The 14,130-nt window shown below is 38.9% G+C and overlaps 1 protein-coding gene across 1 annotated transcript; it reads left to right on the top strand.

The window, feature by feature from the left end:
* The first annotated feature begins 41 nt into the window (after positions 1–41).
* LOC140927505 (beta-catenin-like protein 1) lies at positions 42–12,246 on the top strand. The gene is made up of 16 exons (XM_073377166.1): positions 42–180; positions 1,845–2,003; positions 2,624–2,730; positions 3,226–3,365; positions 3,755–3,852; positions 4,162–4,255; positions 4,749–4,840; positions 5,366–5,438; positions 5,894–5,952; positions 6,759–6,907; positions 7,654–7,786; positions 8,279–8,327; positions 8,785–8,963; positions 10,085–10,222; positions 10,831–10,903; positions 11,571–12,246. The coding sequence occupies exons 1-16, from the start codon at positions 151–153 to the stop codon at positions 11,657–11,659; spliced, it is 1,662 nt and encodes a 553-aa protein (XP_073233267.1). The 5' UTR covers positions 42–150; the 3' UTR covers positions 11,660–12,246.
* Positions 12,247–14,130: the final 1,884 nt, after the last annotated feature.

The following is a 14,130-nucleotide window of genomic DNA, read 5'->3' as shown; positions in this document are numbered from 1 at the left end:
GCGTCAGCGATTCGCCATTGTTTCAATCAGCGGTAATAAGCACCAAGCCAAGCGCCGACCAGTTGCGCATGAATTTCGAAAAGTTGTCAAGTTCTCGTGTCACGTTGTAAACAAGTTTTGTGATAAAATCCCTGCTTTTTCGCTTTCAGGATGAATGTATCTGAATTATTATCATTCCAGGTTTGTATTTTGTTGTTGATTTGTGTTTGATATTGCAATTTCCTCACCCCCTGTTTCCTCAATCAACTAAATTTTTACAGCTCCAAAAAAAGTAGGCTTTTTGGTTTAAGCCTTTTATCTATTGTAGCTCGTCAATCTCGGCTTGCCTTCTCGTTTCTTTTTGAACTGTTTCTAATTGCGTGAGTCGTGTGGACCTAGATTCGTTTTAGGGGCTTGCTTTTATGAATATTATCCCCTGCAAATCCGAATTTTGGCGAGAAACAACTCATATTTGAGAATTGTATAGACCTTGTCACGGTTTTCGACGCCATCTTGACGAGTAGGCAAACGCGTGAGAAATTACAGTGTTTGTATGAGAATGTAATGCCGAATAATTTCCGTAGAACGGCTGCTCTGAAAAAAATATGATTTGTAAACTAAAGCTTCATTCCTAAGGATTCTCCTGAAAAACTTTGAGGGCGTTACATTCACTAGAAGACCTGGAGCCACTTTTTAAAATTTTCTATACATTTGTCTGTAAGAAAGTCCCGGGAAAATTACAGACAAAGATATGGAAAATCTAAAGCAAGCCTGTGGAGAAATTTAAGCACAGGTACACCCCCCAAATTTTTTGGGACAATCCTTTGCTTTGTAGCTTTAGTTTACACTGTAATTTCTCACGCGTTTGCCTACTCGTCAAGATGGCGTTGAAAACCGTGACAAGGTCTATTGTTTCTCACAATTTGTACTGCTTTTTTGAAGGTTTGAAGACGATGCAATTCTTTACTTTGATTAATAATATTTTTAGCTTTGTACAGCCCTAGTTGGGAGGTGGGGGGAGGGTATGCCTGGAAAATTTGGATGAAGGTGACTGTACAGCATGCATTCTGGAACCCTGACCTTATTTCAGAGCAAAACATAATAATTATGCTTAGCCTATGCTGGACCTGGAAAAAATTGTAATTTATTTACCTATGATGAACACTAAGGATTTCTTATGAACTTGTTTAAATGTGTCCGTGCGTTCCAGATCGAATTGGAATTTGAAAGTGTTGGTTTTTGAGGAGAGGAGAAAACTGGAGTACTAGGAGAAAAACCTCTTGGAGCAAAGGAGAGAACCAGCAACAAACTCAACCCACATATGGCTTCAACACCAGGATTTTAACCCAGGCCAAATTGGTGGGAGGCGAGCGCTCTCACCACTGCGCCACCCCTTCTTCACCCTTGCTCCCCTGAGCCACTAATAGCGAAGTAGTGTAACATAAAGAGCATTCCCTGTTTGCCCACCAATTGCAGGCCCTTGTTCCAAAGGGCAAAAAACCTTACCCTGTTTCAGTGCACAAAGTTTAAAATCAATACACAGTTTCACACCACAACAGCTTAAAACCAATCCCTTTGGAGCTGTAAATACCTATGTACAGTAGCTTGGACAGGAAAGTACCCCCAACCCCTACCGCCATCACCACCACCACCCAGTCTTAATGTTGAAAGGAATGTTTAAAAGGAATCTACCTTTTTGTTGGTCAGATAGACTTGAAAAAAATCTTGAGAAAGCTCTGGAGTTGCCCAAAGTATTTAAACAGTTCTTGAGTGGGAAATGGCTCTATTTCTGCCATTAAATGCCATTGCCACAGTGAAACTGAGGAATGCAATTTCCCGTATCTTATATTATTGTTTTTGCTCAGCCTGAAAGAGGAACCAAAAGGAAGAAAGGAGACAAGAATGACACTGAGAAGACAAATGATTCTAAAAAAAGGCCAGTAACTGCAGATCTTACCACAGGATCTGGAATATCTGAGGAAGAGAGAATGAAAATATTAGAAATGGTGGAAAATGAACCCGAGGTTAGTGATGAGATGATGGACAAGAATGTTCTTACAGATACTGTATCTTATTTTTTACCTGCCCTGCAAATATTTTTAATCATGTAATTTTGTTAATTTTTTTGTCTTTGTGCAACCTCCTCAGAGCAACGTCTTGCCATTTTAGGGATTCTATATTCATTTGATAAAAGCTTGGATGTTTCTTGGTGTTGTGGAAACCATTGTCGTTTCACTTTCATTCTAGTGCTTTGGGTATTGTTCGGTGTCTTTTCAGTCCTTTGTAATGCGTCATTGGTGATCCCACCTGTCCACAACACCAAGAAACTACCCAAAACATGAATGAGAGCTTGCCCGCTAGTCTTAGATTACTTTTCATCATGAGATAATTTTCCAGGGCTGTTACCCATTGGGCAAATGAGTATTAGTAGTTAATTGTCCAGAAGGAAAATTTTTCTGTCACCAACTACTCTATGGTACTGTTTTCAAGCCCTGTTACTCTCCTTGATGATGATTGAAGCTTTTTCTGGTGTCATCATTTCTTCTGTTTCACTGGAGGTAAAATGTTTATCACAAGCAGTAACTTAGTCGTTACAGGGCAGTAATGTTTTTTTATTGTAAATTTTGTTTTCTTTTTCTTGTAGGTTGAGGCCCTTGATGTTGGATCCCTCAAAAGGATGTTGCTTATGTTTGAAAAGAAGGTTACAAAGAATCAGGAGATGAGAATAAAATATCCAGATAACCCTGAAAAGTATGTTGAATGTTGCTTGGGCCTCTGTGTAGATATAAATGTCAATACATAATTGTACAGATGATTGTACAGTCGACTCTCTCTTAACGGACACCTCTATAAGATGGACACTTCTGTAAAACGGAGACTTGGTCGCTGCCTTTCTTTACTCCCTTTATTTCACTCTCTATAAGACAGACACCTCTCTAAGATGGACACTTGGTGCCGGTCCCAAAGGTGTCTGTCTTAGAGAGAGTTGACTGTACACTTCATTTGAAAGGGAATCTGTCATTGCTAGTAGGTTAGCTTACCAAGGCCTTTAAAACCTGACCTTGTTTTAGAAAGAAATTGCTCATTTTGCCGCCCTGTTTAAGACAAGAGACCTTATTATTCTCATAACCCTGAGTCATTTCATTTCACTCGGAATGGGAATGGGACTCACCTTATTTCATCCTACAGTACAGTATGTGCCCTTGTATTATAATGTCTTTAAATTTAATATTTTGTTGCCTACAGATTTATGGACTCAGAGCTTGATCTCAATGATGAAGTCCAGAAGTTACATGTGGTAGCCACAGTTCCACACCTTTATCAGCACATTGTTGATGTTAATGCTGTTGGTACAATACTGGGCTTGTTAAGCCATGAGAACTCAGGTAAACTTGCATCAGGTGCATGTCAGTTATTTGGCCAGTCAGTGGTGGGTTAGGTGACAGTAACAACCAAGGGAGTCCAGTGCTCTGAACGTATGAAATCTAGGGTGCCCTGCATATGATTTCTATAAAAAAAACCCTATGATTTTCTAGTTTTTCAGGAGCAAATGTTAGGCACCAGGGGCTGCCGGGTGCTACTAGAGCACAGCCTTGAATCATCATCATCATCATCTTTTTTAAATAACTATTATAATAATCATTATAGTATTATTATTATTATTATTATTATTATTATTATTATTATTAATATTTTATTCTTGTTGTATATCTTCATGTATCGTGTTCTTTAAATGGTTAGTTTATTCCTTTGGTTTATATTATTTTCCTTGCAGATATTTCTATTGCTGTTATTGATCTGTTGCAAGAGTTAACAGATGTGGACACCTTAAATGAGAGTGAAGAAGGTGCTACTGCCCTCATTGATGCACTTGTAAGTGCTGTTACTGTCCTGGTCCCAGTAGTTCAACTGTTTGAAATCATTCTCCAGTGGATAAGTTTTAGGAAAAGCGATTGGGAATCCATTGGATAAGGATTTATCCAGTTGATATTGTTATCCACCTTTTGAACAACTAGGGCTTGTTTTTTTTTTTAGTACTTCTTTATGAAAAGCAAGACTTAACCAAGTTGAGTCTGTCACCGTTACCAGCCCTAGGTGTGGTCAATTGTTTGTTGTGACAAAGTCATGTTATTTCTATATTTGTATCAAGCATGTCCTGTTTTTGTTTTCATGTACTTGTAGCTTGATGGTCAGGTAATTGCTTTGCTGGTACAGAATGTAGACAGACTTGATGAAAATGTCAAAGAAGATAGTGATGGTGTACACAATACTCTAGGTTTGTCTTGCATCTGTCAGTTCAAATATCCAAATAAAAAGCTAATCTTTCCTCTGCCTAGATTTGCTGCAAACTCTTCACAGTCACAAAAAAACTGACCTCTCAATAATTTCTACTTTTGACCATTACTTGTCAGACTTGTTTAGTCATTACAAAGCAGTACCTCAGTAAATAAGCTTTTTTGACAACCCTCCAAGTTACGTCCATTTTAGTTGCCGTGGCGCCTAAAATTTTGAAGCTGGAGACTTGATTTGTAAAAAAGTCTCCCTAAACCGACAAAATTGGTCGCCAAATGAGGACCAAGCACAATCATTACTGTAACTTGGAGGGTTGTATGATGCCGTCTTAACTTTCTTTCTTTCATTCTTTTTTGTTTTGCTTTGTTTTTTGAAGCTACACTTTCGAATTTATTTTTTGTTTGGAAGTTCAAGAAATCCAGCTTCCAAGGTATACTTCCATGAACTAAAAATAGTTTTGTTCTTCCATTTAAAAGGAATCATAGAAAATATGACTGAACTTAGAACGTCTGTGTGTCAAGCTGCTGGAGAACAGGGGATGCTTGGTTGGCTTCTAAGAAGACTCAAGGTGTGGTTGGATTTGTATTTTAAATACAGCCAAACTTCCCGTTAGTAAACACCCATTATTAGGTGATGTCATGGTTGCTTTTAGGAAGTAATCACTTAGGAGAAGTACCTAGTAGACTATACTGCTGGGAAAACTGATTTAGGTATTTTGGATCGGCAGACTCCTAATTAAGCTTGGTGGCGGCTTATGCACTGTAACCTGTAACTGGTGGTTCCAGAGGGTACTGTGGATGTGTAATCCTCCCTGATCTCTGCCAATCAATGTTGTTAAAAATGTTGGATTTTTGCTTTTCAAGACATTGAAAGGTAGAGAGACCAGAGAGGCAAAATTCATGTAAAGAATCCTAAATGTGTAGCAGATTTTTTGCTCTTGTCATTAGACTAGACTATGTAGTTATTGTTTTAATGATGCGATAATGTTATTGTCTCTTCATAAATGGGATTTCTGCCCCTGTGATATGCTGCCTCTATAATTGTATAATATTGTATTTTGTTGCTTTTTTTAATTCACCTCTTTTTTTTTCAGCAAAAACCTCATTATGATGCTAACAAATTATACTGTAGTGAAATCCTCTCAATTCTTCTTCAAAATACAGAAGGTAAATTTGTATTTCAACCATAGTGGTTTCTGGTTTTATCATTTTGTTTTCCTTAGACAAGAAACTAATTGCTTTGTTCTACATTTCCATTCTCCATCCAGGTGTACATTTTTTAGAAATGATAGCACTGTCACTGTGTTGTTTCCTTATACAAGGAACTTTTTGTCACTTTGTGTCTCTTCAGCCAGGTGTATAAATGTGTACACTGTCACCGTGTTGTATCCTGAGGCGAGAAATTTTGTTCCAGTTTGCTTCTGTCCACCTAGGTGAATAAATTGGGTTGATTGTGACTGTCTGAATTATTTGCATGCACAAGAAATTTTGCCTGGCACTACAAGTGTACCTTAAATCTCTTTAATGGCTCTTAAGAGGCTTACCTTTTTGACTGTAGGATTAGGGGGAGTTATTTAAGTTTGGGTTACAGTTTATGAAATTTGTCTCTTTTTTTGGTTTAGAGAACAGACAACTTTTAGGTGAACTCAATGGAATTGACACTTTGCTTCAGTGTTTGTCAGTAAGTGCAAATACTTCCTATTTTTTTTAATTCTCAGATGTACATTTACATTAGCAATGATTCTTAGACAATGAAAAGCATGAAAATACTGACTGGTAACATGGTCTGAGTTTTATTATTAAAACAAAAGAAAATTTTGGGTATAAATTTATTGTAACATATTTCAGTTTTACTTACTTGCATATTGTACATGTATCACTGGTATGCATCTAATGAATTTTACATAAAGTAATAGCAGGCTAATAGAATATCTTATAATCAAGTTATGATGGAAAATATAACTGTCAGTAGACCTGATCTGTGAGAGTTAGACACCTGCAGTATGTATCTGTCACCTTCATGTTCCCCATGATGCAATTTGTCTTCCCCACAAAATTTTGCAGAAGTTGTTTTCAAATTCTCAAGGGTTGATTGTTACTCCCAAGAGAAAATTGAAACAATATTTATACAAAATTTTGTGGGTAAAACAAGCTACATGTACATTTTGCAGCAGGGTTAGCTAAGTTGGTAGAGCACTTGACTGCAGAGCGGGAGATCGCGGGTTCTTTTCCCAGGGTCGGACCAATACTCAGGGTCTTGAAATAACTGAGAAATGAAGGTGCTTCCTTTGCCCTGCAAACGGCTAGACCTTTGCATGGCTTGGATTACCACATAAAATGGTAGTCCAATCTCCACAAGGAGACATAAAAAAGTGTCCACAATTAGTTTTTTAGTGGATTTTTATTTTATTTTTTTATGGGGAATGTGAAAGTCACAAATTATGTGAAGTTTCTAATCAGTATCTTTTTATTCCTTTGGTTCACTAGCTGTACAAGCGATATGATCCCACAACTTCAGATGAATTAGAATTCATGGAGAATCTTTTTAACTGTTTGTGTTCATCTCTGATGTTTAATGCCAACAAAGATCTTTTCCTGAAGGGTGAGGGACTCCAGCTTATGATTCTTATGTTGAGGTGAGCTATTTCTCTGTTACTCATCTTTTGAATGTGAAATTCTTTTGACAGCAGATCCATGCAAACAACATTTTTGTACAGGCTCGTTTCATGGTTGTGGCATGTGTTATTTTATTCTATTTGGCTTTGTTAACTACAGCTGTATTGGCTAATAGGGAAGAGAAATGCTGACAACTCAAAAACTGAATTTGTGGAATTATGGGATATGTTGGCTCTTCAGAAAGGCCAAGCCCCCTTGCAAAAATCGGCCTGTTGGTGCATATAAGCACTGTTATGATCGATGACTCCATGGAAATCCTTCTAAAGTAGGCCTGGTTGTACACATTACAATCCAGATCAATTTTAGAAGGTTTTGTATGGAGTCATCAGATTATAACAGTGCTTATATCTCCCCACCAATTGATTCAATAGGCTGGTTTTCGGCAAGAGGGCTTTTTCCATCCTGTTCTTTTTGAATATGCCAACCAATCCCATTATTTTCCAATTTTAAATTTTTATGATGTCATTTTCTTCTTTTCCATTACTGTGCACCCTTAATGGTCCCCTCCCCCCATGAGGGAAAGATTACCCTACCGGGGCTTGCATCCCCTGGTCTTTTTTTTTTGTTAATGTGTGTTATTTTTTGTCCTCTTCGAATCAATAAGGAAGGATGAAGGAGAAAAGGCCAATGGCTTAACAGCTGGGTTTGCATGAGTACATGTAAGTGCTATTTTTTAAGCGTGTCCAAATGTCAATCAAATCCTCAGAGAGAAGAAGCTTTCGCGGAGAAGTTCGCTGAAAGTACTGGATTATGCCATGCAAGGACCTGAGGGCACTGAAAACTGCAGTAAATTCATTGAATTTCTCGGACTTAGAACTTTGTTTCCACTATTTATGAAGGTGGGTAGTCCGTACTTTCTTAATAATTTCCTAGGATATTTGCATTGAAATATGCAATCCCTCTGGGTTGAATGGACTAAAAGAGGATACCGCAAAATTCCGAAAATAAACCCCGGGGCTTATATTTTTCAAAGGCCCTTTTTGAGAGGCTTATTTTTGGAAGGCCCTATATTCGGAGGGGCTTATGTACGGAGGGAAATTTGCGTTTTAAAATCAACCGGGCTAGCCTTATAGTTGCAAGGAAATTTACCGTTTTTGCTTTGTTTTACTTTATATTTGAGGGAAATTTCCAAGTACAAGCCCCCCGGGGGGCTTATATTTGGAGGGGCGATTTAACGGAGGGTTTTTTGCGTTACGAGTTTGGGGGGCTTATATTTGGAGGGGCTTATACATGGAGGGGCTTATTTTCGGAATTTTACGGTATCTTCAGTTGATTTGTGAATGGCTTACAATGTTTGATTCACTGTGCGTTTTCTCTTACTTTTTTTGCAGCCCCTTAAGAGCAACAAGAAAGTTGGATCTTCTGAAGACGAAATAGAAGGTGCACTTTTCTTTTTTTTTATTTCTGCACGAAATTCGGGCCCCATTATGACCAAGCACGCTGCTTGAAAAGAAGGGGTCTAGGGAGTCCGGATTCTCCCTCTCAAGCCCCGTACGAGCGTCCCCTGCTACCTCTTAATGCACCCAGAGGAACAGGGGATTTGTTGCCTTTGGACTTTCACATTTTCACTGTAAGAATAAGTCGAAGTTGACTGGAAAAGAATACGATACACTGAGAAGGGTGGAAATTAGGTAGAAATAAAAAAGCTTCTTCCACATTGCAAACAATTATTTCTTCAGTCAGTGAGACAGAACATCTGACATCGTGCACACAAGTTCAGAGCCCCTGTCTCCCATTCGTAACTCTCGAACCTCCAGTAAAGGGCAGATAGTTATCCTCAAAGATCACAGATATTTTATTAGCAATGATCATCGTTTGTTCTGTTTCTCCCCCACAGAACACGTGTGTTCCATTATCATGTGGCTTTTCAGAAATTTGTCGGGCAACTTGAGAACGCGACTTGTACAAAAGTTTGTAGAAAATGATCACATCAAGGTAGACAGATTAATGGAACTACACTTCAAGTACCATTCTAAAATACAGGAATGCGATACCAAGATTGAGAAAGAAAAACAGGTAAGTAACTATAATCTTAGTTTCGAAGCGCTTGCTTTAACTGCATCACAAATGTCTCTCTTTTGAGCGCGATCAAGGCCCTTGCAACATTTATCGTCAGAAACAAGTCATTGGTGGCTGAACGACTCAACTTTTATAAGTACCCTTCACTCGGTAACCGTTCTTTTGGATACAAGTCGTTTCGATACAAACTCAAGCAGTGAAATTGTACGAAACTTTCGAGTATAGCTTGCGTGTGAACAAGAAAACATTCTGGGTGAATATTCTTCGTTCCTTAAACCAACTACGTCAAACAATTTACAAGTCGACTGAATAATCTTGTATCGAAACGGACGGTAACCGTCCACTCCATCTCACAATTATTCCAACTCAATTTACTCTGTCAAATGTAGGCAAACGGATGCCGTCTCTGCACCTGCGAAGTTGTTTCGCTGATTCAACTTACTGCTTTTTTCGACCTACTCGTTGTCTTTGCCGTCGTCTGATCTTAAGGTCTCTACACTCTCTTATTCCGGGAGATTCACCTCCTTAATCACCCGCGGGACTAGGTTCAGTTCCTGCTGCCGTCTCTCCTCATAGCTCGGCAGACAGAACCATGGTAGATCCAATCTATAGGTCATGGGTTCGATTGACACCAAGGTTTAAGACTGTTCTCTTCGCCACGCGTAGTTCCCTTATCCTCGTTACCATGACACTCGTGGGTTTATGGATCGTTCCTAGCACTTTCATTTTCACTTCAGAATTAATTATCTGTTACTTCAATCTTGGTCCTCTGTTCGCCTCCCCTCCTTTTATTCATTGTCCTCCTGTTGTAATCTTTCGTATGAAAGTTCCACTTTCTCCTTGCTGTCCGCTATGTGAAGTCCTGCAAACTCTCACTGTAGAGAGAAACAACAAAGCGAATTAGCCCCGTGTTACTGCGACATTCAATCGACACAGGTACACCACATAGCTTCCATCATACACAGACTAATACTAGTTTTAAATGTAGAACTGAAAAGCGGTAACGGTAGTTAGCCTGGCCTGACTGTGGATCCCTCTCGACAGTTCCCTTGTTTTAAAATAATTTGATGCTACACTGTATGTATTTATTTGTTGATTTATTTCTCTTTTTCCGATAGTCACTTCAAGATGAAGGTGAGGAGACTGATGAGGCAATGGAGGATGAGTTTTACATGCGCCGGCTGGATGCTGGACTCTTCTCCTTGCAGCTCATTGACTGTATCATCATGGAAGTCTGCTCATCTGGTGTTTCCTCGGTAAATAACTCAACGTTCCATCAACGTTCCATTAGTTATTGGCTATTGTATTTGTATTTGACATTCTGGCACCCCCGCCGGTTGAGGATCAGTGACATTCCCCCCCCCCCCCCTGAAAAAAAAAACACTTTTCTCAAGCGTTGTCTTCAATTTCTCTTGAAACGACCGTAATACCCGGGAAAAATTAAAAACAATGTTTACGCACAATTAAGCGAGTAAACAAGGTGGAGAATATAAAAATGGTGAATTCGAGATCTCAGTCTCAGGCGCTTCACGGTTTTAGAAACAAGAGAAAGAGGTTAGGTACTGAGTACTGAGCTAGAATGTCGCTCATTTGAAAAACATTTTTTTATCAATTACAAATGCACAGTACACCACGATGGTCCGCCTGTGCCTCGCCGTTTGATGAATAGGCCACTTCCGAGTTCCAAAAAACCTCACTTTCAAAATGAGGCCAAGTGCACAACCTTTCTTGTGAAAAAGAGTTTTATTTGCATGAGAATGAAAAATCGTTTCCACATCAAAGGCTGAGCACTTGACCTCGTTTTGATACAGAGGCCCGGGGGAACTTAGAAATGGCCCATTGACATTTGTTGTTGTCTTTCCAGGTAAAACAACGCGTGGTGACTTTACTAAACCAACATGGAGGATCTATGAAAGACATTAAAGCAGTTATGAGAGGTCAGTCTTGTGAGATGTGTGCTTCAATCAGCTGTCAGGCAAAACATATGAAAGTTCATTAAAGCTATGTTCACACTTTAGCTATACCGTATCGCCTTTTGTGTCAACACGAAAAGCTGGCACACATCGAACATTGTACCGGGGCAGTTGGCCGAGAGGGTTTGGGTAACTAAATCCCAGTCCTCACTCATGAATGTTTACTTCCGTCTCAGTGGTTTCCATTCCTCGCTCTTACTTATTCACTTCCGCTACGGTCCGAATACCTACCTGTTCACACATCGCCAAAGTGTGGCACAGAACCCATCTGCTATGCGATGACCCCACTCTCGGTTAATAAGTGGTTTATAATCCTGTGTAATCGAAAGTGCGATGTTTGATTTTGGGGCTCACGGATTGAACGTTGAATCCGTGGGCTTAAGCACATTGACGCGACTATTCATACTTGTATTATTTTTTTTATTGTTTGCGCCAACCACTTCTCTGTACTTACAGTAGCTGAAAGTCTGTTCTTCCGTTTTCCTTCTAAGGGAAAGTATAGATATTTCTGGCAAGATCTCCCTGTGAAAAGTTCAGGAGCTCAATTTTTATTGAGATAAGATGGGTGGACAGGCCGCTTTTTGACCTTAAGAGACTAAAGTTAATAGGCTCTCTTTTTGTATCCCATTAGAATATGCCGCAAGTGTAGGAGATGCGAGGAGCAAAGAAAGTCGAGAGGTTGAAAAGAAGAGAATCTTATCACTCATCGACCGATTTTAGCCCTTTCAAGATAATCCGCGTTCGTTTTGTAAAATATTCAAGGACAAACAGCGTCGATGGGAATTCAGTTCCACAACTTTAATGTGAATAGTGTTTCATTGTGTTATCCAAAGACGTAGAACTTAGCGCAATCTTGTACAGAAAATCTATCACATCTTATCAGATTTGATGTGGCCTCCGTTGTTAGCTGATATCTGATTGAGATGCAAAGACCCTGCGTAGAGGAAAACTGACGTTTTAAAGCAGCAAACCGCGGCCAACAGCTACAAACGAATGAGAACTGGGCCGAAACTCCTGAATCGTTAATATGTTTTCACCCTTTAAGCCCTAAGAGTGATCAGAATCAAACTTCTCCTTGTAATATCGATGCTTTGTAAAACAGAGTGGCCATGAGAATTACGGACATGATCACACAAGATGAATGTGCTTGATATTTTATCAGCTTCTCCCCACTACTTCTGTAGGAAAGAATAGGGGCAACAAATGAGAATTCAAATTTCGATCTTAGGGTTTAAAGGGTTAAAAACGTGCTTGAAAATAGATATCTGTCTTACTCAACGATAAAGCAATTAAAACAGGAAACGCTTAAAAAAAACTTGAAGACTGATTTGCGGTACATTTTTCATCTGGGGCTAGGAGTTCTATGAGAAAAAAAGTGTTTCAACAAACGTGGAGGAACAACTTTGGGTTTGCGAAATTTAACCACTTTGCCTCTCCTAGTCACGGGTTTTTTAACGGAGTTCTGTGGAAAGACAGTTACTCTACTCAGAGAGTGCTGTATAAAACATTTTTCAATGGAAATCAGTTTCAGGCGACAGGAAAAGGGCAATCTGCTTGCAAGATAGAAGGAATGTGTTTTTTTCTCTGTATCGTTGAGTAGAACTATTATCTTATCTTTATTTTTGAGTTTCTTTATTTTCTTATTGTAGCATATAATTTTGATTGCTGACGACCTTCAACTGGCTAATTACAGTGACCTGAATTTATAGATATAATAACAGGGGCACCCAACGTCAATTTTTGGAAAATATCTGTTCGGAAGACGATTTGAGATCTAAAATTTTCGGAACATTTGTTGTAAAATTTCTTGCTTGCCTACCTTCTCTAGGATTTTCGAACATCTAAAAAAAATGGTATAATAGCCCATTTTAAACGGATTTTCACCCAAATAAGGTCACCGAGAATTTTCGGGAGGCTTTTTTCTGGCTGAAATTTTTGAAAAGGTAAGTTTTGATCCCTATAATTTTAGGATCACTAGACTTTCAGCTTGGAAATCCGAACAGATGAAAAATTTTTAGGGGAAAAATATGCTTATATCTACCGTTTAAATACTAAAATACGTTCAAATTAGCTATGTTTAAGTGGTTTTAAACTATATTCTCCTTGGATGCGCCTGTATTAAGAATTATTTAACAAGTCAAAAGAACCCTAAAAGTCCTTGAAATGCATAAGAAAACCTCTTATCCGCTTCCTATACACCTAAAATATCTTTTGACTTACGTAAAAACATCCCGTCTCCTGTTTTTCGTGCAGCTAATGTCGTATTTTGCGCTTTTTTTTCCGGCGTCTGCATGTGTTGCAGTAGGTAGTTCTTCAGGGTCTTCGGAAGTGTTCCTTTAACTTCAGAACTAATTCGCTCATGGGTGTAGAGTGTTTTCACATGACGTCTCGGCTGCCATATTGGTGTCCCAAAACAATAAAACGGCGGCCATGTTGGTGTCCCAAACCAATCCTGTGGGAGATGAACACTTTTCTCATGTAAACGCTTTCTTTTGTTCCAATAAATTTGCATAGATGCTGGCCACGTGAGTGAAAACACTCTATGGCAGCTGACGTTACACCTGTTGCGTGGATTGTTAAAACACCCATGTTTCATCTGCAACATCTGGATATTTAGCTTTGCGGCAGCTTGAACTTTTAAAACTGTATTCGTTTCTGTGGAAGCGGACAGTCTTGTAGTTTGTTCACCTTGTAGCAGCTGAACATTTCCAAGCATTGCCTGTCTATAAACACTCATTGCTTTGTCGGGTGCCAGCCCAGTCCTCCGGCATTTTCGGCCTGCGCAAGCCTGGACTCTAGTGAAAGCTGTTATATTATTATATCAAAAAGTGATAAAATGTTTTTATCGTTAATTTTCCTTTTAATTTGGTTTGGTAGAGCCACATTTACGGGACGGTTCGTATTTCGAACTTTAAAAACATAGATTTTCCAGGTTTTTGACAGTTCAGATTATTTGAGGGAAATTTAATATTCTATCAGTCGATCACTGAAACTGTTCAAGAATGGTCATTCCCTGCTTGCAGAGGTCCCTCAGAAGAATGGGCAATGCATCAGTTTTTTTGTTTCACGCAAAAATTTAAGGGATGATTACTGTAACCCAGCCATTATACAGTAACTCAATTATTTTCTCTTTTGCGTGTTTGCTTCTTATGGAAACTTGCCATTTTTTTTCTTGGTTTATTGTCTGCAGC

This window comes from Porites lutea, chromosome 2, assembly GCF_958299795.1.
Source record: "Porites lutea chromosome 2, jaPorLute2.1, whole genome shotgun sequence".
Taxonomy (NCBI): Eukaryota; Metazoa; Cnidaria; class Anthozoa; order Scleractinia; family Poritidae; genus Porites; species Porites lutea.
The sequence above is the reverse complement of the archived record's forward strand: the minus strand, read 5'-3'. Positions and strand labels throughout refer to the sequence as shown.